We start from the raw sequence: 26,191 nt of genomic DNA, 5'->3' as shown, positions 1-26,191 counted from the left end.
CGACAATGCCAGTAGTATGTTCAGTGCTGTACGATAAACATGGTGCCTACCGCAAAGAAGAAGATATTGTGTAGCATGATAATTGCTGTGTGTGTGATGAAATAGAGGAAAGAGAAGAGAATATGGTGCAAAGAATAGCTCAGTAAAAGAAATGTATATGGTTAACGTATGTCTGCCAGGGTTGAAGCTCAAGCCATCGGGCACCACCATGGTGATTTTGCTAAGACCCATCAGGCAATTTGACGGTTTGCCTGTCAAGTGTGCCCGTTAGAGGGGAGGTCCGCCAATCAGGCCCGATCGTGAGGACAGGCCTTAACACTGAACAGTGTAAAGGACATTGTGGGTATTTTGACTGTTACTGTTCTCCATTGGTGCGACGAGTGTGGAGGATGGTTTCCTTCACATTTAAGTAGTTCAGCATAGTAAAGGAAGGCCAAAGATTATTCAAAAGTGATTCTCCACCTTTAATACAATTGAATTTTTTCAGCTCCTGTCTCCTAGATTGCACACTTAAAGAGGTAAATAAGTAAATTTCTGCTGGGTGCCTTCCCATGTTGGAGTTCTTGGGAACAACCAAGCAGATCAAGTTACTAAGTCAGCAGTCACTTCTCCAGAACCCTGAAGATGCCTACTACCATATAGGGATGCATTTCCCTTTTATGTTAAGAGAATGCAAAACCTTTGGCAGTCCCATTTAGAAAATACTGAAACAAATCAGACTATGTGCAGTGTTATATCTTGGTCACATATCTATAAGCCAAGGAGATTAGAAACTTGTGCAGTCTAAGGATTGGACTATACAAGACTCACTCATTGGTTCTTTATGTCATAAAACCTTTCGATTATGTGACGACAATGCCTTCCCAGTAGCCGTGACGTTTGCTGGTCGAATGTACTACCAGTCTTTGGGGATCTAAGAAATATGACAATTGTATCCCAGGCAATTGTGTATCCGAACTTTTGCGTACCAGAGCATTTGCATACATGTAGAATTGAAATCACAATTATTGTTAGCATAAAACCAGTGAGCTACAAAACTACAAATTACAGAACTACTAATTATAAGCAATGATTGTTAGCAGACGGGAGTGAATTTTTTACGAGATAGATATGAGATTTAACCCTTAAGAGCCGGGGGTAATACAGTGGTACCTCGTTTGTTGAACGTTTTGTATATCGAACTTTCCGTTTTTTGAACAAAATTCTCAAGAAAATTTTGCATCGTTTGTCGAACAAATGCTCGTACTTCGAACTGACTGATTATCTAGTTTATACTTGTATTCGACGGCCTACTGGGTCTCTCAAGTTAAACTGTATTAATTTATTTTTACATTTACAAAATATAGTTTAATGATGATAACATTCGACAAAATACATTAAAGTATAAAGCATTTAATATAAAATTTAGCTTTCAATATAACATTTAGCATAAAAGATGTGTAAAATCGTACGTAACTGTGGTGACTTAACGCCCAGCTGACTTTGAGACTGAATGAGGGAGCGTTGATATGTTGAGAGAAAAAGAGTTAAAATATTACTGTATGTATGTGAAAGCAATAACAATTCACATAAAAAGGGAATTTCTCTAAGTTTAACGTATGATAAAGTATGGAGAAAAAAAAAAAAAAAAATCTTAATTGAGCCGTGTGCCAGTGCGCCGAGTGAGACTGTCTAGTTGAACAATATTAACAAAACAAAAAGCTTTTCACAGTAAAATTTAGCACAAATGATTAACAAAATCGACAAATAAATTAACGTATAAAGCATTTAATACAAAATTTAGCTTTCAATATAACATTTAGCATAAAAGATGTGTAAAATCGTACGTAACTGTGGTGACTTAACGCCCAGCTGACTTTGAGACTGAATGAGGGAGCGTTGATATGTTGAGAGAAAAAGTTAAAATATTACTGTATGTATGTGAAAGCAATAACCATTCACATAAAAAGGGAATTTCTCAATAAGTTTAACGTAATGATAAAGTATGGAGAAAAAAAAAAAAAAAATCTTAATTGAGCCAGTGTCCAGTGCGCCGAGTGAGACTGTCTAGTTGAACAATATTAACAAAAAGCTTTTCACAGTAAAATTTAGCACAAATTATTAACAAAATCATTTGTCATTGCGGTGATACACAGCTAACTTGAGGAAGAGGGAGGTAACTTTTATATTTTTTTAGGAATAATGAATGTCTGATTTTAAGTTATCGTGCGCGTCGCGGTACTGTTGAGGAGAAGAAGAAGAAGCAGTAAAATCTTTACTATAATAAGTACGTAAAAGCAGTACCAATTCACATAAAAAATAAAATTTTATTTCCCAATAAATTGAACATAATGATAAAATATGAAAACAAAATCAAATGCAATACAGAAAAAGTCTTAATTGAGCCAGTGCTCGGTGTGCCGAGTGAGGCGGTCTAGTTGAACCAAGGTCTAAAGAATAAAAATAAGGTCTTGTCATGCACAGCTTAAACTGGGGTGCAGGATTTAACGGCTAGGTGCGCGACATCACAATAACCGCAGTCAGGCCCCTTAACCAATAGCAATCCTGCCTTTACGTTCTCTTTTTATTTTCCTAAATACTCTAAGCTATTCGATAATTAAATTAATAGTCAGATGTAGGTTCTTTATTCTACTATGTTAAGAAGAATAATCATAAGAGAGATCATTAGAACATTTTTGCCAAATAACATTGAAATTGTAGAAAACCTACCTTTGCTTTCTTCTTTTTATCCGTTATTAAATACTATTCTCTGTTTCCGAAGGCAAATAATAGTTAGAATAAAAACTATTTTAATATATTAAATAATCATGAGCGAGTTCTAAAGAACATAAAAACAATAATATAAATATATGTCTAAATTACACATTTAACAGATCTCCATAAAATCACATTTTGCACATATATAGCTATGTCGCTAACTTTTTCAATCTATGCACCGCTTTTCTGGAACTACTTGTGAGTCTGTTCAAATTTCAAATTCTAAAAACTGTATGGCATGGAACAAAATATTTCGACTTTTGAAGTTATTTGGATGTGACTGCTAATTATATCTGCTAATTTGATTATCGCTCCTTTTAAGGCTATTAAAACATTTTCCTCCCATGGTGAGAATCAAACATTTTATCCATACATTTCAAATAATCAAGAAACACTAGATTTCATTAGTTTCCCTTCACTAAAGCTTATGGCACCAATCTTTGTGTCATCTTCCTTTGTTACTTTTGCTCCTAAATATTCCAGTTGTGTAAACTTGCGAGCAATGAACCCGCCAACATATGGCATCTTCCCATGTTTGTTCTTCAACTTCCTGGTCTTTGAAGTCATCACTTTGATCATCCTTATTAAATACTGGTAAGCAAAATAAAATTGCTGATATACTGGGTTCTTTCTATAGGGAATTTCCTTCATCTTTGAATGATGCTACTTACTGGAGGCATCACTGAAGCCTCCATAAATGTAGATCACTACTTACTGGAGGAAGCCTGGAAGTCTCCAGGAATATAGATCACTACTTACTGAAGGCAGCATTGAAGTCTCCAGGGATATGGATAACTACTTACTGGAGGCAGCATTTGGATACAGCATTGAATTCTAAAGGAACACAGATAACTACTTACTAGAGACAGCATTGAGGTCTCCAGGAACACAGATAACTACTTACTGGAGGCAGCATTGAAGTCTCCAGGAACATAGATAACTACTTACTGGATACACCATTGAATTCTAAAGGAGACAGCATTGAAGTCTCCAGGAAGACATAACTACTTAGTGGAGGCAGCATTGAAGTCTCCAGGGATGTAGATAACTACTTACTGGAGGCAGCATTGGAGTCTCCAGGTCACAGATAATTTGCTGATAACATTCACTATTGAATATAAACTTATCTCAAATGCACAACCTAGTGAGTGAAATATGACTTACAGGTAGAGGTAATTCATGATTGGTTAGTTCATTACTAAGTTACTCTAAACCAAAATCTATAGGGAATTCAGTGAAAGGCAAACAAACATCAAAACCAACGAATCTATGTGGGACAAAAAAAACACAAAAAATAATCCTATGCAGCCTATTATCACTAATGTTGGCTCAGTATCATATAAACTTCCGAAATATATTGCCAAGATCTTGTCCCTGTTATTTGGAACTATCTCTGATTCTCACATAAACAAATCTCTATATTTAGTTGATAAATGAAACAAAATAACTTTTTTCTCCACTGATAGATTCTTTAGTTTTGATGTTTGTTCCCTTTTCACTAAAGTCCCTATAGATTTGATTTTAGAGTATCTTAGTAGTGAACTAACCCATCATCAATTTCCTCTATCTGTTAAGTCATATTTTACTCACTATACTCTGTTTTTTACCATCTGTCCACCTGCCTGTGGTGTTTGCATATGGTAACACTGCATCCTGGGCTTTAGATAGTTACATTCAGCAATTACTATAATAATATCCTATTTCGAATATTAACGGTGTAATTCGCATACAGTAAATTATTAAAAAACTTTTCAGTTGTAAATGTACACCCAGATAACCTTTTATTTACCTAAAACTTACACATAGCATAACTATCTACAGCCCGGGACACAGTGTTACCATACGCAAACACCACAGGCGGGTGGACAGATGGAAAAAAACAGAGTATAGGTTGTGCATTTGTGATAATAAATATGTAAGTTTTATATTCAATGGTTAATTTTATCAACAAATTTGGTATGGCAATTGGCAACCTATTATCACCACTCCTCTCAACCTTGTATATGAAATTCTTTGAAAAATACTCTACCTAATATTTATAATCCTTTAAAGTATAATATGGACATGTTGACAACATTTTAGCTGTTTTGCCTGCTGGTAAAGATGTAAATGATTTACTCTCTAATTTTAATAACCAGGTACAGTCACCTCGAAGTATTATATGTTTCACGAAAATGGTCTGGTAACACAGCAATGAAGCCTGTTTGTCTTGTAACGACAGACGTGAATGGTCAAGCTATTGGATGCCAATGCTCATAATTTCTAATCAATACTGTAGACAATATGTTAATGATAAACACACAATGGTTCACATTACCAGTGAAATGAGTTGTTAAACAGAAAAGTAGTACAGTAACAGAGTAATAAAAATAGCAATGGTAAACATCATTCAGTCCTTGATTAATCATAATCGCCATCCTTCGTTTCATTCAGGTGTGGCTGCTACTACTGCTGCTGCAGGCGTTTACTGGAATCCAATTTTTGTTCTTTTTGTTCGTGGTAGATCATTATTTGGTGCCAATTTCAGAACATAATTATTTGAATGGAAATATGCTTTGGATTTACATAATCCATCAATTTATAAAGTAATGAGACTATAAACCGCAAATACCAAGACCTATAAATAGAATTTCAAAAAGGCAATTGTGATAGCCATTGACAGGTTATGATATGGAAGGCTTTGGGAAAAAATTATAGATCACTAGATGTATAAAGGAACTAATGTATCCAATATGTCACTCATATTTGTTTTTTATTGGAGCCTCTTCTCGCCAGAGTAGCCTAGATGGAAATTTCTCTGGGTGGTATTGAACTCAAGTCAGCCAAACACCTTAACCACCATGATGGTCCTTATATATCAACCCAAGAGCGGATAAAAGTTAATAGTTTGCAGTTGATATGAGTTTTCATCTCAGCCTTTTGTCTCGTGGGATTCGTGACTGGCTTTCTCATCGCTTCAGTCTCGAATCTGTCGACTATTTATGATCCCGTGTATTTGTCAATTCAATGTCTCCAAGATCCATTTTTCCTATTTTTGCATCCTTGTCCATTAATTGTTTATATTTTTAATAAAAATTTAATTGAAACTGAATTCGATTAGTTTTTTGTGAGTGAAAATGAGCACCATACTTCTCTTGATGGGAACACAGTTCAGTTTGCTACATCCACTATAATAGTTATTCATTCTTTTTCATGTTTAACAAGCATTGTTCCTCATTCTTCCAGTAATTGCAGCTGTGTATTATCCTGACCCCTCCCTGATTAGAGCAGCAGTGTCAATTTTTGCCTGTTTAACCAATGGCTCCCCCACCCCCCATTAACGATTCTTCAGTCCCCACACTCCAACCACCCACCTCCCACCTTATCCATTCTCTAGTTCCAGCCTCCCTCCATCCTCAGATAGTCCTGCAACCTCCCAGGTCACTCTTCACATGTAGTGTGGGGAAATCGGTAATCCCAATATTTCAACGGTCACATAACCATTCTTTCCCCTCTTTTACAAAGCTCTGGAACTGCAGTCTAATGAGTTCTGTTTGCCTCTGCTTCAAGGCCAAACCTTAATATTTTAATATCTTGCTTCTTGTTCTTGATATTTTTGGAAGGGGTTTTGGTTTGGTCACAGTAGGTCATTCATAGCACCTAACTCATTCTCCTCATGATTAGAAAGCAGTACTTAGGTCTAACAGAATTTAGTGTTGCCCTTGACGTAGCAGCCAAAAGGCTCCTACAATTTTCTGAGTAAATTTGATTCGACTGGCATTTCACCAAGCTTAATTTTCTTTTCAAAGCAAAGAAATCTGTTACAACCTATTAAATATGTTTATAAGATGCAGATAAAGCTTCCCGACAGCTCAAGGTATAATTATGAAGTGAAAGTGTTTTTGAAAGTAAAGCAACAGGATACAAAAAAACTTTTTGTTCGTTCTTTAGGTGCTTTTCCTTTCAATCATGAACACCTTAAGCAGGTCAATGCCAATCAAACCTACATATGTAAAGTGAAAGAAGTTTTACACACACACTGCACTGAAAATGCACTAGAGACCACGAGTCTGGATTCTTCTGCCCTTACCCTAGGCATGTCTTGACATTGGAATACGTACAATGACTGACACAGACAGTCTCTGTCTCCTGCCCTCGAAAATGTAGGCTGATGCCATGACATACATAATGTATATCATTGGTCTCAAGACTAAGAGGCTAGATTCTTTTGACCTCAGCCTAGCACTACCATCTTGAGCTGGACATAGATCACTACTTGCTGGAGAGCAGCATTCAAGTCTCCAGGAGACTTCAATGCTGCTCTCCATTAAGTAGTTAACCATACTTCTGGAGACTTCAATGCTGCTCTTCAGTAAGTAGTTAACCCTTTTAGAATGGGAAAAAGACAATCTCCTCCCTTTCTTAGATGTTTTGATACAGAGAACCATTTCAATGCAAATTCAGTACTTATACGAACCCAACCAACAACTTGACTTATGTCCATTTTTATTCAGGCCACCATCTTAATATCAAACTATCAATTTTTTCTTCTATGTTTTTTACAAGCATTGCGCATTGTCAGTCCCCAATATTTAGATCAAGAAATCGAATACATAAGAAAAATAGGGACCGATTTATGATATCCTTCACATATATCATATATTTGCTATAATAAAGGCCACAAAAAGTTTTATAGTGAAAGTACCATTGAGAAAGAAACTTCAACGAACATTCTTTGCTTGCCTTATTTTAGCAGCTTTGAAGCCATAAAATCATTGTTAAAAACTTTTAAGGTCAACTTAGTTTGCTCCTATAATAACACACTAAAAGGAATGCTAATGAAAAACTGCCGTAAGGAAATCAACAACATAATATGTTAAATTCCATGTTTGGACTGCCCCTCTTTTTCTATCAGTCAATCTAGCAAGGATTTAGAAGTAAGAATTAAACAGAAGTAAGAATTACACAGAATAAGTATTCCGTCAAAACGGGGCAACCATCCAGTGCAATATTCATTCAAGTGAAAACAAACATAGGATACAATTGCAAGTTTAACCTTAGCTCTGGCCTGTATTATTTGGACCCCTGTATATGTAAAATTTTTAAGAATGATCTTAACGATAAAATTACTGACCTAACTACAAATTAGTTACCTTATAGATATTTTGTTAGTAGTATCAACATGTTTCATATGGTTTCGCGTAAAATCACTTTACAGAAAATTTTTTTTTTTACTGTTTACCAAAATGAGATTTATTGAAATGTATTTTGATAACATTTTGTTGTCGGTCACTGTCCAGCATAACCTTTCAATTGTCTTGTCCTGCTTCTAAGCAGTTGGACTTAATCTTCTGCAAACCTCTTAAATTGTACCCCTGTTTTGGGTAGGTCTACTAATACCCAGGTGTGCTGGATTCCAGGTACATGTTTCCCTTTATAATCCCCATCTGTCATTTATAAGTTTCTCTCTTTGTACTACACTTACTTTCATATCTGAACCAGTCTGCCTTTAGTAAAGGACGCGAGTTGAATGGCCTTGTAGAGGTACTCCGTTGTTTTAATTTCCTAGACTAGACTGCAAAAATACAGACAGTTACAGAAAATCTTTTTACCTGTTTTGCACGATCCACATTGTCTCGGAAAGGGAAGAATGCATCAGAAGACAGAGCAACACCACTGAGTTTCTTGAGCCATGCCGCCCTCTCTTCCACAGTCAATGGGGCAGGTCTGTTTTCTACCATTGCAGCAAACTGCGTTTCAGGCATATCTTTTCCTATGAACACATTACTAGGTCTTAGAAACTTAAAAGTGAATGGTGAGAACAATGTTAGCAAGATAGTAAATGGTGACAACGTTAACAAGATAAAGTGCTAAACAGTAGTAATGTCTCATATATAATGTACATATATGTTACTTTCCACTGTAGAACCTTGCATAAACTTACTATAAATTAAAAATTACGGTGTATTTTGCAAAGAATAATTCTATTACATCATCTTACCGTATCAGAAACATCTTTTAATCAATACTTTTCATAAAATTCATTAAACCAAAATAAAACTTACCAACAGTGTCACCAACAAAGTTATCAATAGCATTTGATTTTTCTGCTCTCTTTACTCCTCCTTTGAATTGCATATCCAAAACACGAGGGTGATGGCGCATCCACCTGCGAATTACATATTAAGAATAATCACGCTATTTGTCCAATTTGCAAAGGGGAAAGTACCCCTTCCACTTGAAATGCAGGAATCTTTGGAAAATATTTCCTTACATTTTATGTTGATAGGAATCTTGTTCACGGATTGGATAACAGTTCGGTAAACTTATCATTCAAGAGTAGCAACAATAGTACACTATCAACATAAAGTGGAGACCCACATGTACTCAAAACAAACATCCAAGAAGTTTCATAAATTTAATGGCTCTACAAGTTTAGCAGACACTGATGTGAGCCCAGAGAATCTGAACCAAATTCCGTATCAAACATCTATTCAGCTTAAAAGATTAAGGAAACAATTTTCAAACCTTAGTGGAAGAACTGTTCAGTATATCTGGAAATCAACATGCCAAGTTCAAAAGTTACATTTTCACAAAGCCCAGAATGTACCACACAGCTCTCTCTAGTCTAAACACAATGGAAAACAAGAAGCTGAATGCTGACCTGGTGAAATTACTGGAATAAAACCCTAAAAGAAAAGAAAGGATGATCAGCCAGAAGAGAGTTGGTAACAGGCTGAAAAGATCCAGATGGATATCAAACAGGTGAGGAATACATCTGAACTAACGGCAAAGGACTAGTAGTAGTCAGACCAACGCTCTCAGTCTCCGAGAACGATTTAACTTGTGAAAAGATAAGTGTATAAACCATCTTATCTGAATATTCGAGCTCCTGTTGCAAGGTTACAAGGAAGTTTAACAGATTTGTGAATGGGGTGAATAGTTTCTAGGGTGTCATGAACCTCCTTCATAAAGAAGCTTATAGTTCTGATACTATTACAGAATTGTTGAAACTCATAAATCCAGGTCTGATTCACCAAAAGAACTTTCAAACTCCAAAAGTCCTGCCATATACATGGCAGGAAATTTATCTAGCAGTTCTATCGCCAGTTCAGTCAAAAGAATATTTTGTAATGTATGTTATATAACAGCGAAATTCCCCAGTGTCATGTAACAAATTAAATTCATATTTCATCAAGTAAAACTTACCAGTTATTTGCTTTATCCCCTGCAAGTCTCGTACAATGAATGCGAGACTGCTGGCCTGCACCAATACCAATAACCTGGCCAGACTTAGCATAGCAAACAGAGTTGGACTGAGTATATTTCACTGCTATGCTGGCAACAATCAGATCCCGAATGGCTTCTTCACTAAGCTGAAATATGGATAGCAAATTATTATCCTTTAAATAAAACGGTCCATAAAATGATCAATCAAATACTGTTTATACAACTACAACAACAACAACAACAAAAACAACAACAACAACAACAAACATTACCTCCTTCTTCTTGGTTACGATATCCCTAAGAAGATCAGGCGTTATAGTAGCATCATTTCTCCTCTGTTCTAGAGTGAGGCCAAAAATCGTACGGCGTTCAACCAAATCTCCTTCATAATTTGGATCCATCTGTAATAAAAACAAAATCATAAGTGTAGTGTACGTAATATCAACAGAATGTGACTGCACACATTTTGACACCTAATGTAAAGAGACTATGGTCACCATACTTTAATACTCAATTAACTTTAAACTTTTTTTCTGAATGCACATATGCAATTATTTATAATATACAATTGTATAATACACACACACACACACACACATATATATATATACACACACACACACAATACAAATTTACCATATACAGAAAACCTACGTTCTCACTTTCGTACATTCACTACTTTAGCTATCACGACATTCCTATCAAGATAGGTGTAGTCAGCAACCTATTCTTAAGAGCCTTACGAATTTGGTCCCCAGATTTCCTGGAAAAAGAATTTTATTTAATTCGTAGGCAGCATACGTCTTTAGATATCCTGACCATATAATTGAGAAAGCAATTCACAAAGCAAACTTAATTTTCTACCGACCCCCTCTAGACAAGCCAGAGAGATACCCAACAATAAAACAAAAATTCCACACCTGGACAGGATTAACATGGTGACCCAGACGCTTGGAAAATCTAACCCTTTTGCATTTACATACTTAACCAAACACCTTAACCAAATCCCTGATTAACGTCCAACAAAAGACATCCCCCATGGACACAGGCGTTTACGAAATCCCATGCCTGGACCAACCTTACATCGGATTTACAGGAAAATCACTTCCCCAGAGATTAATACACCATAAACGGTCAGTTAGGTATGAGCAACAGAACTGATATTTTCAACCATATAAATGAACATAACCACAAAGTAAACTGGAATTTATCATGTATAATTTATAGCAGCAACTGCCGGTACAAAAGTCAGATGATGGAATTGGCCTTGATTAAACAGAGACAGGTAATGAACATCTCAAAGGGCGAATATGATATAGATGTCCTTGATAATTATTCATTCAACCAATGCTTAAGATCTTAAGGATTAAAGAAAGATTATCAGTGGGAGTGACCTAAAATTGGCTTACCTGTGGATGGATCTCTTGGTATAAATACCACCTTTTCTATAACTTTTCTCATTCATCTTCCTGAAGAGGGAGACAGCAGTCTCTGAAATATAGTATTTTCTCTCTATTTTTTGGCGTTTTTATGGGCTCCTTTTATTAGATGGAATTCTGTTGTAACAGAACTATTTTACCAGTCATATATACCTATATATAATCACATTTACACATTTATATATATATATATATATATATATATATATTATTATATATATATTATATATATATATATATATAATCTATATATATATATATATATACACATACATACATATAGTATACATATAATCAGAGGAAGACGGACGAAAACCACACATCACTAGGCTGTCTTTTTTATTATTTTGCCGACGTTTCGTAATTATTTACAGAATTACATCTTCTGGGCTGCACATAAGAAAAGATAAAAACAAAGTTAAAAGTATAGTCTTAAAAGTTCATTTAAAATACATTAGAGTAAAAATGAAATAAATGAAAATAAAAACAACCAACCTAGAGGTGAGACGGCAAGGAACTGAATGGAAGGAAACCACCACAGTACGAACTTAAGCCAAATACAATTGACTCGCAGATGCATGGGTGTTCAACGATGGTACGAGGTGTTTTATAAACAACGACTCAAGGATTGTTAACTCTTGTGGTTTGGTAGTATGACCGATTACACTGAAATCTTTGTTGTCAATGTAGGTTTTGCATTGTTTTGCATGGTTCCTGATATTGGAGTGCTCTGGGTTTGAGATTCTGCTACCTGTGCGGCAACTGATTCCCCGATGTGAATCGATGCGCACCTTGAGTAGTCAACTGGTGGATCCCACGTAAATCCCAGAAATACATTTAGGGCAAGTAAATTTATAGATGACACCAGAAGACAAATAAGGACACAGCTGATCTTTTATCTTAAACAAAGAGCCTATATTAAGAGGATTTTTGGGAATTAATTTGACAGATATGGCTGGGAAATGGTCATGAATAATTTGTGTGAATCTTTTTTGAAAGGTCGTGTCATAGAAACTCATTTTTGGTACAGTTGGATCCTCACGTTTTCTAGAGAAATTTTTATTTAGTACTTTATTCCATTTTCTATATACTGACCTAAGTGGGAAACAAGTTACCTTTAAAGAAATTAACTAGAAATAGAATCTCGTTGTGGAAGGCATTCCAGTTAGACGAGAGGACTAGTGCTCTATTAAGGAGGGTAAAAATGGAATTAACCTTAAAATTAAAATAACAACTACTATAAAAATTAGATCAGAGTCCTGTAAAAGTTTTCTTTCTAAAAATCCTGGTGTAAAAAGAGCTGTCTTGTCTATAAACTTGGACGTCCAGGAATGACACACAGTTGTTCACCTTATTTTCTATAGTAAATTCCATATTCGGGTGAAGTGTATTTACCTAGTCGAGGAACAGGTCAGCCTCGTATTCATACGAGTCAATTGTATTTGGCATAAGTTCGTACTGTGGTGGTTTCCTTCCATTTAGTTCCTTGCTGTCTCACCTCTAGGTTGGTGTGTTTTTATTTTTATTTATTTAATTTTTACTCTAATGTATTTTAAATGAACTTTTAGACTATACTTTTAACTTTTTTATGTTTCTATCTTTTCTTATGTGCAGCCCAGAAGATGTAATTCTGTAAATAATTACGAAACGTTGGCAAAATAATAAAAAAAAAGACAGCCTAGTGACGTGTGGTTTTCGTCCGTCTTCCTCTGATTATGTCGCTTGGAGTAGTTCCCTATGCCCTGTATCACTATATATAGATATATAGAGATAGATATATATAGATAGATATATATATATATATTATATATATATATATTCTCTATATATTATATAATGATATATATATATATATATATATAATATATATAATATATAGTATATTATATATATAATATATAAATATAATAATATATATATATCACGTATACACACAGACACCGACACACACATATATATATATATATATATATATATATATATATATAGATATATATACATATTATACACACACATATATATTATATATATATCTATATATATACCTATATATATATAATATATATATATATATATATATATATAATATATATATATATATATATATATATATATTATATATGTTAATGTATATGTGTGTGTGTATATATATATACATATACACATGTACTATACACACATACACACAACACACACACACATATATATATATATATATATATATAGATATATATATATACATATACCACACATATATAATATATCTATATATATATATATAGATATATATATATATAAATCTATATATATATATATATATGATATATATACTATATATATATATATATATGTATGTATATGTATATATGTAGGGTATATATATATATATATATATATATATATATATATATAATATATCGACATAGTATATATATATATATATATATATTATATATAATAATATATGTAGTAATAAATAGCTATCTATATAGATATATATATATATACATATATATATATATATATGTATGTATATGGTATATGTGTGTATATATATATATATATATATATAGACTATATATATCTATATATATATATATATATATATATATATATATAATATATATATTTTTCTTTTTATAATGTAAGTTTGGAATGCAATTATAATTGTGGTAATATGATTAATTCGCCTCAGAACCTGTGTATCATGTTATGAAGTGTATGTTTTTTGTGTTCAGATCCAAATTTAAAGATAACATGTGTTAAGTGATCCAACTTTTTATCTCTTGAAGTAACGTAAGACTGAGAGTAAGTGCTTATATGTGAGCCTCTGTGAAGAAGGGTTGTATTCACACTTTGAGAAATGTCTTAGCTGAGCTGATTTCTTTATCAGCGCAAACATGTGCGTAAGACCTCCCAGGCCGCACTGTTATTCAACCCCTTGAAATAGACGAGTTAAAGCTAATTTTTTATCGTCCCAGTCGGGCTTGTAATGGAACAAGGGAGCCTTATTCACAGACATATGTGAATGCAGTCAAAGAGCCCCGTACTAGATACCCTATAGAGATGACGTAATATGTTTTCGTCTCTGACGTGTTACACTGAAATACACACCCATTCCCTGATACACATAGTTACACATATAAAAGATTCATTCGCTTTGAGACGTAGCGGCGTGCGTTAGTGTTCTCTCTCTCTCAAAATCTAGTCTCGCATCGGTTGCGAGGCTGTTTCAGTAACTTAACGTAGCTCACATTAATTTTGTATTCAAGCTGGTCACTCATAATTATTAGTAAAATATGTGTTGTTTGTGGGAATCTGAATATAGCATTATTTCTGTTAGTTTTGTGAAGGCGCCCATGAAAATAGTGAAGAGGTTGAAATTGTCAAAAGGCCTTTTGATTGGAGTTGCAACTGTGTATAATGTATTTTTTACAAATGTTTTGAAGTGCACTTCAAGGTTTTATAATTTTTAAACACATTTATCTTTTGCTTTGTTCTTTTGACATATCCAATTTTATATGCTTAAAGTTTGTACTATCAATGCTTTAATTGTTTTCATATTATGCATTATGTTTTTGCATTGTCTTTATTTTGTTTAATTAGTTTGAATAATATTCTATTATGTAATTGTTGGAATTTAAACACTTGCAAATTAATTTGTAGTTATGTGAATTTCGTTCAAATTTAATTATTGCTTTATGATTTAATTTAAATAATTTTCCTTGATAAACTTTTATTAATTTTGCTTAATAACTAATTCAAGAATTAATTAAACTTTTGTTTTCAAGTAATAAAAATTTCCCTGAGATTGTGAATTTCACTTAAAATTTTTGAATTTAGAAATAAATTTTTGTATTTAAAATTATGAGGATTTTATTACAACCCCAGTAGTAAGCATTATATTTTATTTTGTTTAGGTAGAAATAAAGTGATAATTGTGACGTTTCCCACAAATAAAACAGAATCAGGGAAATACTTAGTTTTGAAATTGCAGGAGTGATGCCCTTTAATTAAGATTACCTCACACCTATTTTAATGAACTTACTGGATTGTTTTCTTGACTGTTCAGTTAAAAAAAAAGGGATCACTATACCTTTAGGAGTATTCAGTCGTTTAGTATTTGTGATGAAGGGTCAGGTGTCTGGCTGTATTGAGGTAAGTAACCAGGTACTGAACAACTGTGACCTAAGTACAAAGGGTGTCCCAGACCCAGGAATAAAAGGGTCTCTTGTACTAGCAAGTACAAAAATGGTAAGTGTAGTAACCAGAAACTTGGCAATTTGGGTTAACAAATATTAATGGTGTCCAGACAGATCTTTGACTACTTTGTGCACCAAGTATTAATGGTATCCAGACCCAGATTACTCTAGGCCACTTCGTCACAATATATATAATATATATATATATATATATATATATATATATATATATATATATATATGAATAACTTGATCACGAAGTATATAAAACGTGATGCTATGTATAAATAAAGGTTTTTGTCACGAAGGAAAAAATGAAAAAGCGAGATAGCCAAGTACTAGGGTCCGAACAGGACGAAAGTACTACTTGGCTATCTCGCTTTTTCATTTTTCCTTCGTGGCAAAAAACCTTTATTTATATATATATATATATATATATATATATATATATATATATATATGTATATGTATATATATATGTATATATATATATACATATATATATATATATATATATATATATACATATATATATACGTGTGTATATGTATGTATGTATATTTTATATATATATATATATATATATATATATATATATATATATATATATATATATATTATATCACACATGCACACACTATATACACATGTATATATATATATATATATATATATATATATATATATATATATATATATATATATATATATATATATATATATATATATATATATATATATATATATATAATATAATATGGTATATATATATTTGACTATATAATATGTATACATACTTTAAGGGCATACTTTTTCTTATCCAACTTTCGTTATAAGCAATTGCTCTAGTGGTATTGCTCTAGTGGTATCAATAAGTGACTTGCAGTTATCTTCACACCATCGGAATTTTCCCCGATTCTCGTCCGTCAATTTCTGGGGAAAAATAGACAGGTTTCTTTCTTCCATCTATCGGTTTTAGTCGCAACAGCTGTTTGCGCATTTTATGGCATTATCATGCGACTACAGACTTACAATCTGTTGTTGTTTTTCTTTTATTGAGCTGGTCTTATACCAGCACGGGCTCTTGCTCATAGAGCAACCGGTAAAATTGCAATCTGGTCTTTGACTTATTTATAACATCGTGCAAGGGGGGGGGGGGGGGGGGGTAATTCCCACGAGATCTGGGTACCGGTTGGTCGAAGGATTAGGCCTACGCCTAACCATATCAGGTAGAAAGAGCAGGCATGACAACAAAAGTATAACTTGAAACATGTGGTTAAATATATATTTAAAATATAATACCGTGCGCTTCACTGTTTATTTGCAATTTACAGAAAGTTGTTAACATTAAAATAAATCGAGAAGGGCAGGATGAAGTTGAATTTTAATTTGTCGTCTTTAAACTTTACCACACACAGGCCAAAACCAACGTTTTTGATCAAGAATGCAGTCAGTTGCAACCCTAAACACGTTTGAATACATAATCGATGAGAGAGAGAGAGACGAGAGAGAGAGAGAGAGAGAGAGAGAGAGAGAGAGAGAGAGAGAGATCCCTGGCCAGTGCCTCATAAACGAACCTCAACGAAAATTGTATATATAAGTTCAAGGAACAACATAATTCCAGATTCGTAACTTTCCAAGACTCCTCTTGTATTGGCGCTTAACAGATGAGATAGCAATATACCAATACAGGCACAGGCTCGCTCACAGGGAGGCTTAACCTACGCAACATCCAACCACGGTCTAGGGATACCTTGGGGATACCTAGACCGTGCCTCCGACCAGCCATGCGCCGTACGTAGTCTAATCATGAAAGACGCCCAAGAATTCAGTGACTTCCTCGAGGCAGTTTCCAGCGGACTCACTTCTCAAACGGTACAGTATGGAGAATGTTACCACTCATATATTCACATTTGCTCTCTTCCGGTTTTTTTCAAGAGATGAAATCAAATCTACTGTGTGTGATAACTCTGGACTTCAAATACATTTTTCAGTGTAAAGACGATTCCGTTCAGAGATACTGTGCTACAATAATTGGAAGTTTGGTTGAAGAAGACTATCTTAATACCAGTGAATTATAAAAGCTTTAACTTTACACTAATATACAACCGAATTTGTAGGTAAAAACTGATAACTGATGTTGAGTTTATATATGTGTAGTACATATAAATATATATATATATATATATATATATATATATATATATATATATATATATATATATATATATATATAATATCAAATTTATCAATACCTTAAACGTTAAGTTTGGTGATAAAATTGCTTTGCTAATTAAAAGAAGTCCTTGGATTACGAGAGTCAAACTCTCTAACAAAATCCAGGATTGAAATGTGGGCTAATGGTAAAATTGAGTTTTATATTTCGTTTTCTTCTGGTTCAAATGAGCCGTGTGGAAATAACCAAAGAGGCTGTAGTACAACCTGGAACATAGTGACAATCACAGTGAAGATAGGACTGTAAGTCAGCAAAATCATGAATGCAAATATGAAAATGGCGGACATTAGCCATTAATGAGTTGAAAGGTATTAAAAAATTATATCAGAAGAAAGCTGGTAATTATAAAAAAGTGAATACGTGGAATAAAAGTGAGCAATGGAAGTGACGAAACTACATACAAGGGTGAGGATAAACATACCAAGGTATTTGCTGAAAATCTACTAAAGCTAAAAAGATTTGTGGCCTCAATAACTATCGTGTGATTTACGATAACCGCAAAGAAAGCATGTAACACAAAACACTAATACCACTAATACCAGTAATAATCTTGCAGTTATATTCACCATCCCTTCAAACACTATTATTATGTACTCCAGTCTATAATCATCTTTAAAAGCGTTCAATATCAAGCCATATCATCATGGCTGTGGGGTTAAATCTAAGCAAAAAATTGAAAGGAAATTGACTAAGTATAAAGTTCATAGAGGAAATTTTTCGGACTGTCATATTAGGGAATATTTTCCTGTTTATAAAGTAGTGTGCATAATTAAAAGTTGGAATTATGCACCATTATAGGAAGGAATTGTTCTCAGTTTAAAATAAAGTCAGGTTACGAAGTTATTAATGGTATTTTTTTGTACAATATATATATATATATATATATATATATATATATATATATATATATACACCACATCCACATATATATATATACACATACATACATACATATTATATATATATATATATATATATATATATATATATATATATATCTATATAGCATATATATATAATATACATAAATATATATATATATACATATATATATATATATATATATATATATACATATATATATAATATATATATATATATATATATATATATATATACACACCATACACACATATATATATAACACATACTACAATACCATTACATATTATATAGATATATATATACATAACATATACATATACATATACATATACATATGCATTACTAATTAAGCATATACTATACATATACATATACATATACACTATACATACACATACATACATACTACATACATACATATATATATTACATATATACATATAGATATCATATACTATATATATTATATATATATAGATATATATATATATGTGGCAGTTACTAGTAACTAGAACAATAGAAGACTGTTGTAAGATGAAATACATCTCAGGTGGTCTTTAAAATAAATTTATTGCGACGTTTCAAAACACAAAGGTTTCATTTTCTTTAATTTTCAAGTTATAAAGACAAAAAAAGAACATTAAAAGGGCTAACATACAAATACAAGACATAATACATTATAAATAAAATTAAAACTAGTTGTAGCTGAACCACCCACCAAGAGGACGGAATTCCGAAGGAACAAAACCAGAAATGACCTGTTATAGGTAACATTTCACGTAATTTAATTACAGTTGTCGAGGAAGACTGCTCAGCGTTCAGTTGAGGAACAAGCTGGTCCATGAACAAGGACTCCAGGATTGTTAGCAGTTTTTTTAATATCAGACAACACACCAAAAATTCAAACATACTACAAAATACAAATATTTTGAAATATTGGGGCGGGCACCAAGTGGCAAACTACTGACAATCCTGGAGTCCTTGTTTATTGAACGGCTTGTTCCTCAATTGAATAATTAGCAGTCTTCCTCGGCAACTCTTGACCTTACGTGAGCTGTTGCCTGTAACCGGTCATTTCTGGTTTGTCCCTTCTGACTTCCGGTCTTCCTCTTTTCTTGGTGGGTGGTTCTGCTAAACTAGTTTTAATTTTGTTATTTATAATGTTTTATGTCTTGTATTTGTATTTTAGTGCTTTCAAAAACCAAGAAAACTTTAAAATTTTGTTTTCTTGGTTTTTAAAGTGTAAATGTAGTTAAGTGTGATTCAGTATCTAAGTTTCACTTAATTTCCATTTCAAGTTTTCTTATACTTTGTATTATGTTTTTTTAACTGTGTGCTCGGATGCTGCTCTTTTTTAATATCGATGTCCTGATGATGTGACCATGGGTCAAGAAACGCGTTGGCAATAAAGGTATCTACTGGATGTGTTCCTGCTCCCTTCTCCTGCCTACTGTAGTACCCTTTGATGTGTGGATATATATATATATATATATATATATATATATATATATATATATATATATATATATATATATATATATATATATATTCCTAGAATTTGCTAACACCGCCACCATAATATCACGTTTACTATAGAGCAGGAGCTGGAGTGACATTTACGGTTTTTTGAAGTTTGGTGCCCAAGGAAAATACCGGTTTTAACACCACTACTTTTAGAATACAGATAAATTTCTCGAAATCAACTGCTCGAGCAATAATTTCTCGAAAGGCCTATTTCTCGAGAGCCAATATCTATTTTTGAAACGACCATTAGTACTCCAAACAATCATTACCAGGTCTGTTAACGAGCACCATTGACAGAATGTTAAATGACCTAATATATTTACTTTCGAGTTGAAACTTTACGACTGTATTTTTTCCTATTTTAGTTTTTCCGCAAGTATCGAACCCTCAAGATGGAATTAACATATGTGGAGAGCGGAAAGGGAAACAAGAAATTGTGTTTGGACGGATGTCTTTATATCAAAGACAAGTCTGTGAACAACAAGATATATTGGAAATGCGAGATGTGCAAGCAACTTAAATGTTCAGCTCGTGATATCACTCTCGATGATAAAATCCAAAAACGAAGTGGAGATCACAACCACGCAGGAGACGGTGCTAAAAATGATGCTTCTAAAATCCAAGAGGAAGTGAAATCACATGCAATAAATAGTCGAGATACACCACATTCTATAAGTGGTGCTGTGGCGGTGAAGCACTTCCCTCCTGTAGCAAATATGAAAAGAACTAGCCGCAATATACGAGCAAAGGAAAATGCTGGCCCTGCTTTGCCTAATAGCTGCCTCGATCTTATCACCGCGGAAGAGTTTACAAAACCCATCAAAGGAGATATAATCCATGCTTATGACTCTCGTCCCACAGATGGTCGTAAATTAAAAATTGCAACCTGGAACCATCTAGACATATTAGCACGTTCAGAGAACTGGTATGCTGATAGCACTTAAAACTATGCCTTCGATTTTTGCTCAGTTGTGTACAATACATGGTGTACAGTCAGGTAGTCTACTCCTCGTATATGCACTGCTACCAAACAAAACCGAAGAAACGTACACGAGATTCCTGAAGGCTTTAAAAGAAAAAATCCCAACATTCCCGCCATTGACAATAATGACTGGTTTTGAACTTGCCATGTTGAAGGCTATAGAACAAGAATTTCCTATGACTAAATGCCGTGGGAGTTTTTTTCCTTTCTGTCAAAGCCTTTATCGAAAAACTCAAGCAAATGGCCTCAAGGGAAGTTAGCATATCTCATTTTGATTGAGTAAATTTTGGCAATATTACACTTTTTATTTATTTTACATATTTAACCTTTTTACTTGTGAAAACTAAAATGTTTTATTTGCAAAAATATTTTTAAACGTATGAAAATGAACAATGATAATGAAAACGTGCCTGTCATTATTTTAAGTAAAATTTGTTTAATATACAAAATTGTAATCTTTGTTGTATTTTAACTACAATTTGCTCAATAACCGTCTTTTACTTTTTTAAGCTTTTTACTTATGTAAACTAAAAAGATTTATTTGCAAAAAATTTTTTTTAAGTATTTTTCTCGAAAGGCATATTACTTTGAAGCCAATATCTATTCTTTAAATGGTCATTAGTATTCTCAACAATATTGGCTTTCGAGGAATTGATAGTTCGAGTAATTGCTTTCGAGGAATTAACTGTCGTGCAAATGATTTAGAGAAATTTGTCCCACACCCTATTTACAGGAAGAAAACATTTACCGATCTGGGCTCCAATTTTTGCAGTTTTTATTTTTTATGACTAAACTATTACTCACTTCAGACAGGCAACTTTTTCACAATGAAGTTACCTTCCTCTCGAAATATTTTAATGATAGCTGTTTCCCCACCAAGATCATTAACAAGGTCATACAGAAATTACTCTCTAAAACCACTTTGTATCTGAATGTTCCACAGAACAAACTTTATGCATCCCTTCCTTATATGAACACTGACAACTTCCTTTCAGGCTTTTAATGGCCTCTCTGTAAATTTAATTTTTAAAAATCCACTTATAATTGGCTTCCTTTCCGAGTACAAGGCAGATTCTACCCTTTGAAGACGTTCAATGTGGTTTAAAAGTATATACTTGTCACAAATGTGATATGGAAAATTATGTGGGATCCACAAAGCGTCTTTTTAGAGTACGAGTCGATTCTTATGGGGATTGGGGGTTAGTAACAGAATGGCATGAAGGTTTACACTAGGTTCACAATGGAACAACATATTTTTAAAAGATGGTACAGCAAACACTGGTTTTTTAATCAGGTGGAGAATGGAAAACCTCTCAATAAAAACTGGATATCACGTGCCCTTGTGACATTCACGGCTCTCTGGAGCCAAGGTGCTTGTGGACGTACATCTTGGGCTGTGAAATTTTAATTCACCTGTCTGAACTGTGAAATTTGTCTAAAATTTTAAAATTTTCATTTTGATTAATGTTTTTTAATCCATGTTTGGTTGTGCCTTCAATATTAGTATATATGTTGTCCTATTGTGAATCCATGGGTTACTATACTCTGTTTTTTTCCATCTGTCCATCCGCCTGTGGTGTTTGCGCATGGTAAAACTGCGTCCCAGGCTTTAAACAACATCCTATTTCGAATATTAACGGTTTAATTCACATACAGTAAATTATTAAAACACTTTTCAGTTGCAAATGTACACCAAGATATCCTTTTATTTGACTAAAACTTACACATAGCATAACTATTTAAAGCCCGGGACGCAGTGTTACCATGCGCAACCACCACAGGCGGATGGATAGACGGAAAAAAAGTGTAGTTAAAACAGCTGTCGACTTGGGAGTGAATGAATAAAACGGCACAGCATGCAAGAATGATTTAAGCTCGTCTTTTCTGAGACACAAGCTTGTGTTTTTACCAACTCCATTACTGGAGAAAACTTTATGCTTCTGCTCTGGTCAGTGCCACTTCATGTGCCTCCTTTTCCTCAAGTATATTACCGTAAGTTCTCCCACATGTCAGTATTTATAACAAAATCGCTCTTTCACATAATACACTATAAATAAGGTAGTTGAACATCTGCTCTCAAGAAAGAATTGGTCTTGTGTCTTCAGTTACAAGCACGAACTTCACCAATCTCACTGCGTGACAAAACCCTCTTAGTTAATTCCAGCAGAAAAGCTCTGTGCTTAGAACTAAAAAAACTAAAGTTCAATTCTTATATATAATTATCAGCTATAGTATTAGCATATATCACCTGAAACGTGAGCAATATATCTTCAATACTGACATGCAAGATAGCTTCCCATGGAAGTATGCCAAGTATGCTTGAGGCCAACAGTTGGTAGGCACAAAGTTGCACTGACTTCCAAAAGAAACAAATCTTTCCCATTGTGGGTCTGGTAAAGCTCTGTACCTGTAACTGAGAAACACATTTCCAACGCATGGCCACTTTTTCTCGGGTAAATTGCAATATTTTTGCTGTAAATTTGCTGTAAAAGCTTAAGTTTACTCCAAAATTAATAACACAATGGAAAGTCTTTAGCTTAATTCTAATAGTCAACTTCTTTTTTCTTAACAGATATGGATGGTATGCAAAGGCAGTGTTATAAAAGCAACGCAGGATGTTATAAAAAAGCAAATCCCGTCAAGAAATCTGGACATGAAGCCACCGCCTTTCCTCGTGATTCAAAAATCCTTGGGGGAAATATGGAAGACAGGTGGATATGGAAAGGTAAGCATCCACAATCCACATTCCCCCCTCACTTCCACAAGCACAACCGACCCAATATTACAAAGAACAGATTAGCTACAAACCACCTTCTGTCACCTTCAACTACAGAAGAAAATCAATACTTCCTTCAAGACTGGTTACATGAAACTACCACTTCACTCTCTGAAGTATCAAATGATCCTCAATACACTCTGAAATGGAAAGAAGCCAATCTAACGCATACAACCAATGCTACTACAGAGTCAGCTGTAACATACGCCAATGGAAATAAGTTACTCATCAGTAATGCAACTCATTCCCCATTTGATGAAATATCACAGGTCCAGCCATCGAATTCTTCCATTCCTCCACTTATTCCGGGAAGTATGCCACAAGGATTCATTTCCTCTGATAACCATTCGACCCTATGGGTGAAGAACGGAGACACAACAACGAGTGAAGTGCTCATCAGTTTGATCAACACCACCAATATATATTGGTCTCCATTAAAATCTTGGGAACATCCAGAAACCGACAGCATTTCACCTCTGTATCATCAACGCCTAGATGACGTGACATCATCAAATGGTACATCAAGTTATGAGATCTATTCATCATCATCCTTCATATTCATTATACCTTTGTCTGTTTTAATGATACTCTCTATTATCAATAACATATTTGTCTTTACGATACTGTGCAAGGATCATATTAGGAAGACATTCTTCTTACAATACACCAGTCTTACAGTGTCTAATCTCCTGGCAAGTATTTTGAGTGCACCTATTCTTATAGCTGTTATAATTTCTCCTAACTCACTGTCCCCTGTCATGTGCATTTTCCTATCGCCATCACTTATACTAGCAACAGTCACATCAGTTGGAAGTTTGTCGAGCATAAGTATTCTTAGATGGTGGAAATTTCATAACACAGCTCTGATAAGGCAATATGAGAAAGTAGTATTAAGTCTCTATCTGATTGCCCTCTGGATCATAGGATCTGGAATAATGCTCCGTTTTCTGTCACAAGAAGTCATTGAATTCAAAGGCTCGTGTTCACTAAACTTGATCTCGACATCTCTACAAAAATTGCTTCCTGTGACAGCTATTTCTGTAAGCATGGGGCTGATAACTATCATTGTAGCAAATTTCTTAACTATACGAAAAATAAAGGAAAACTGTCTTAATTCACATGATAACTGCATACCTTTCCAGAACAAAATTTATTATAGTAAAGTTGTCAGTAACCCTAAAATATTTCACAAAAGTTCTCAAGACTTATATGCACTGCACAGTTTAGACAAGAATGATACGCAGTTCAGCAAAAGACAAATGGCCTTACAAACAAATACAGATCACCCAGGACTGAAGTGTCCAAGCAGAGACTTAATAGATTGTAACAGTGAACCTGAAAGTGAGCATCTGTACCAGATAATTGAAGATGATACCCAGGAACATTTTCTTGAAGATGCAACGGGTTCTGTTCACCACGAAAGTTTCACTTTACCCAATGCTGTGGTGAGTTCCAACAATTCTCAGGTAGCCATTTTGAAGCATGAGACTACGTTAGTCAAGGCACCTTCCCCACCAATAAATCAAATTCATAATTGTAGTGCTTGGAAACCTAATGAAGGTGGTTACGAAAATGGGTCTACTGTTGAAAATGAAGTTCGTTTTGAAAACTACTCTAACCATGTCAACCCTAATGAAGAAAACAGAAATTCATGTAAAACCCCTAATAAAGCAAATCATTGGCCAATCCTCCAAAACCCTTTAAATAAAGGACAATACAGTCAGTTTAAGCATGAGAATCCCTTTCTCATGGAAGCAGACTGTTTAGACGAAATCCCAAATGGTTTCCAAAACACTGGCCTTTCATTACTATCAATTCCAATTACAGAAATTCAAGATTCATTATGCACAGGTTACATGGCAGATTTATCTGCTACATCAAGCCAACTTGGTACACCTAACAGAAAAAACAGAAAACGTGTGATGCACAAGCACTCAAGAATAAATTTTGGCCAAAATTTTGGGGGTGAATCTGATGATGAAACAATTCAGCAAGTTTCCCAAACCAAGAAAAGTTCTCTGGTCAAAAAATCTGACAAGGGGGGTCAACATCCATCCTCTGGAATTACGAGGGAAGGAGAAAATGACCCCACAAAAAGGCTGAAAACTCATCCTGTATGTCAGAGATGTATTCAAAACAGTTACAGATTAATTGCACTTTATGCAGTTGCTTATTTACCTT

General features: G+C 33.8%; 1 protein-coding gene across 1 annotated transcript in view; it reads right to left on the bottom strand.

Annotated features, from left to right (window-relative positions):
• Nucleotides 1–26,191, bottom strand: part of LOC135207213 (bifunctional purine biosynthesis protein ATIC-like) — a 106,331-nt gene that overhangs the window by 939 nt on the left and 79,201 nt on the right. The window contains exons 8-11 of the mRNA XM_064238824.1: nucleotides 10,239–10,367; nucleotides 9,946–10,112; nucleotides 8,802–8,905; nucleotides 8,349–8,509 (exon numbers count right to left, since the gene is read on the bottom strand). Coding sequence (XP_064094894.1) covers nucleotides 8,349–8,509; nucleotides 8,802–8,905; nucleotides 9,946–10,112; nucleotides 10,239–10,367 — 561 coding nt within the window. The remainder of the gene's footprint in view (nucleotides 1–8,348; nucleotides 8,510–8,801; nucleotides 8,906–9,945; nucleotides 10,113–10,238; nucleotides 10,368–26,191) is intronic.

The sequence above is a fragment of the Macrobrachium nipponense genome, chromosome 32, assembly GCF_015104395.2.
Source record: "Macrobrachium nipponense isolate FS-2020 chromosome 32, ASM1510439v2, whole genome shotgun sequence".
In the NCBI taxonomy this organism is placed as follows: Eukaryota; Metazoa; Arthropoda; class Malacostraca; order Decapoda; family Palaemonidae; genus Macrobrachium; species Macrobrachium nipponense.
Note: the sequence above shows the minus strand (reverse complement) of the source record. Positions and strands in the feature narration are given on the sequence as shown.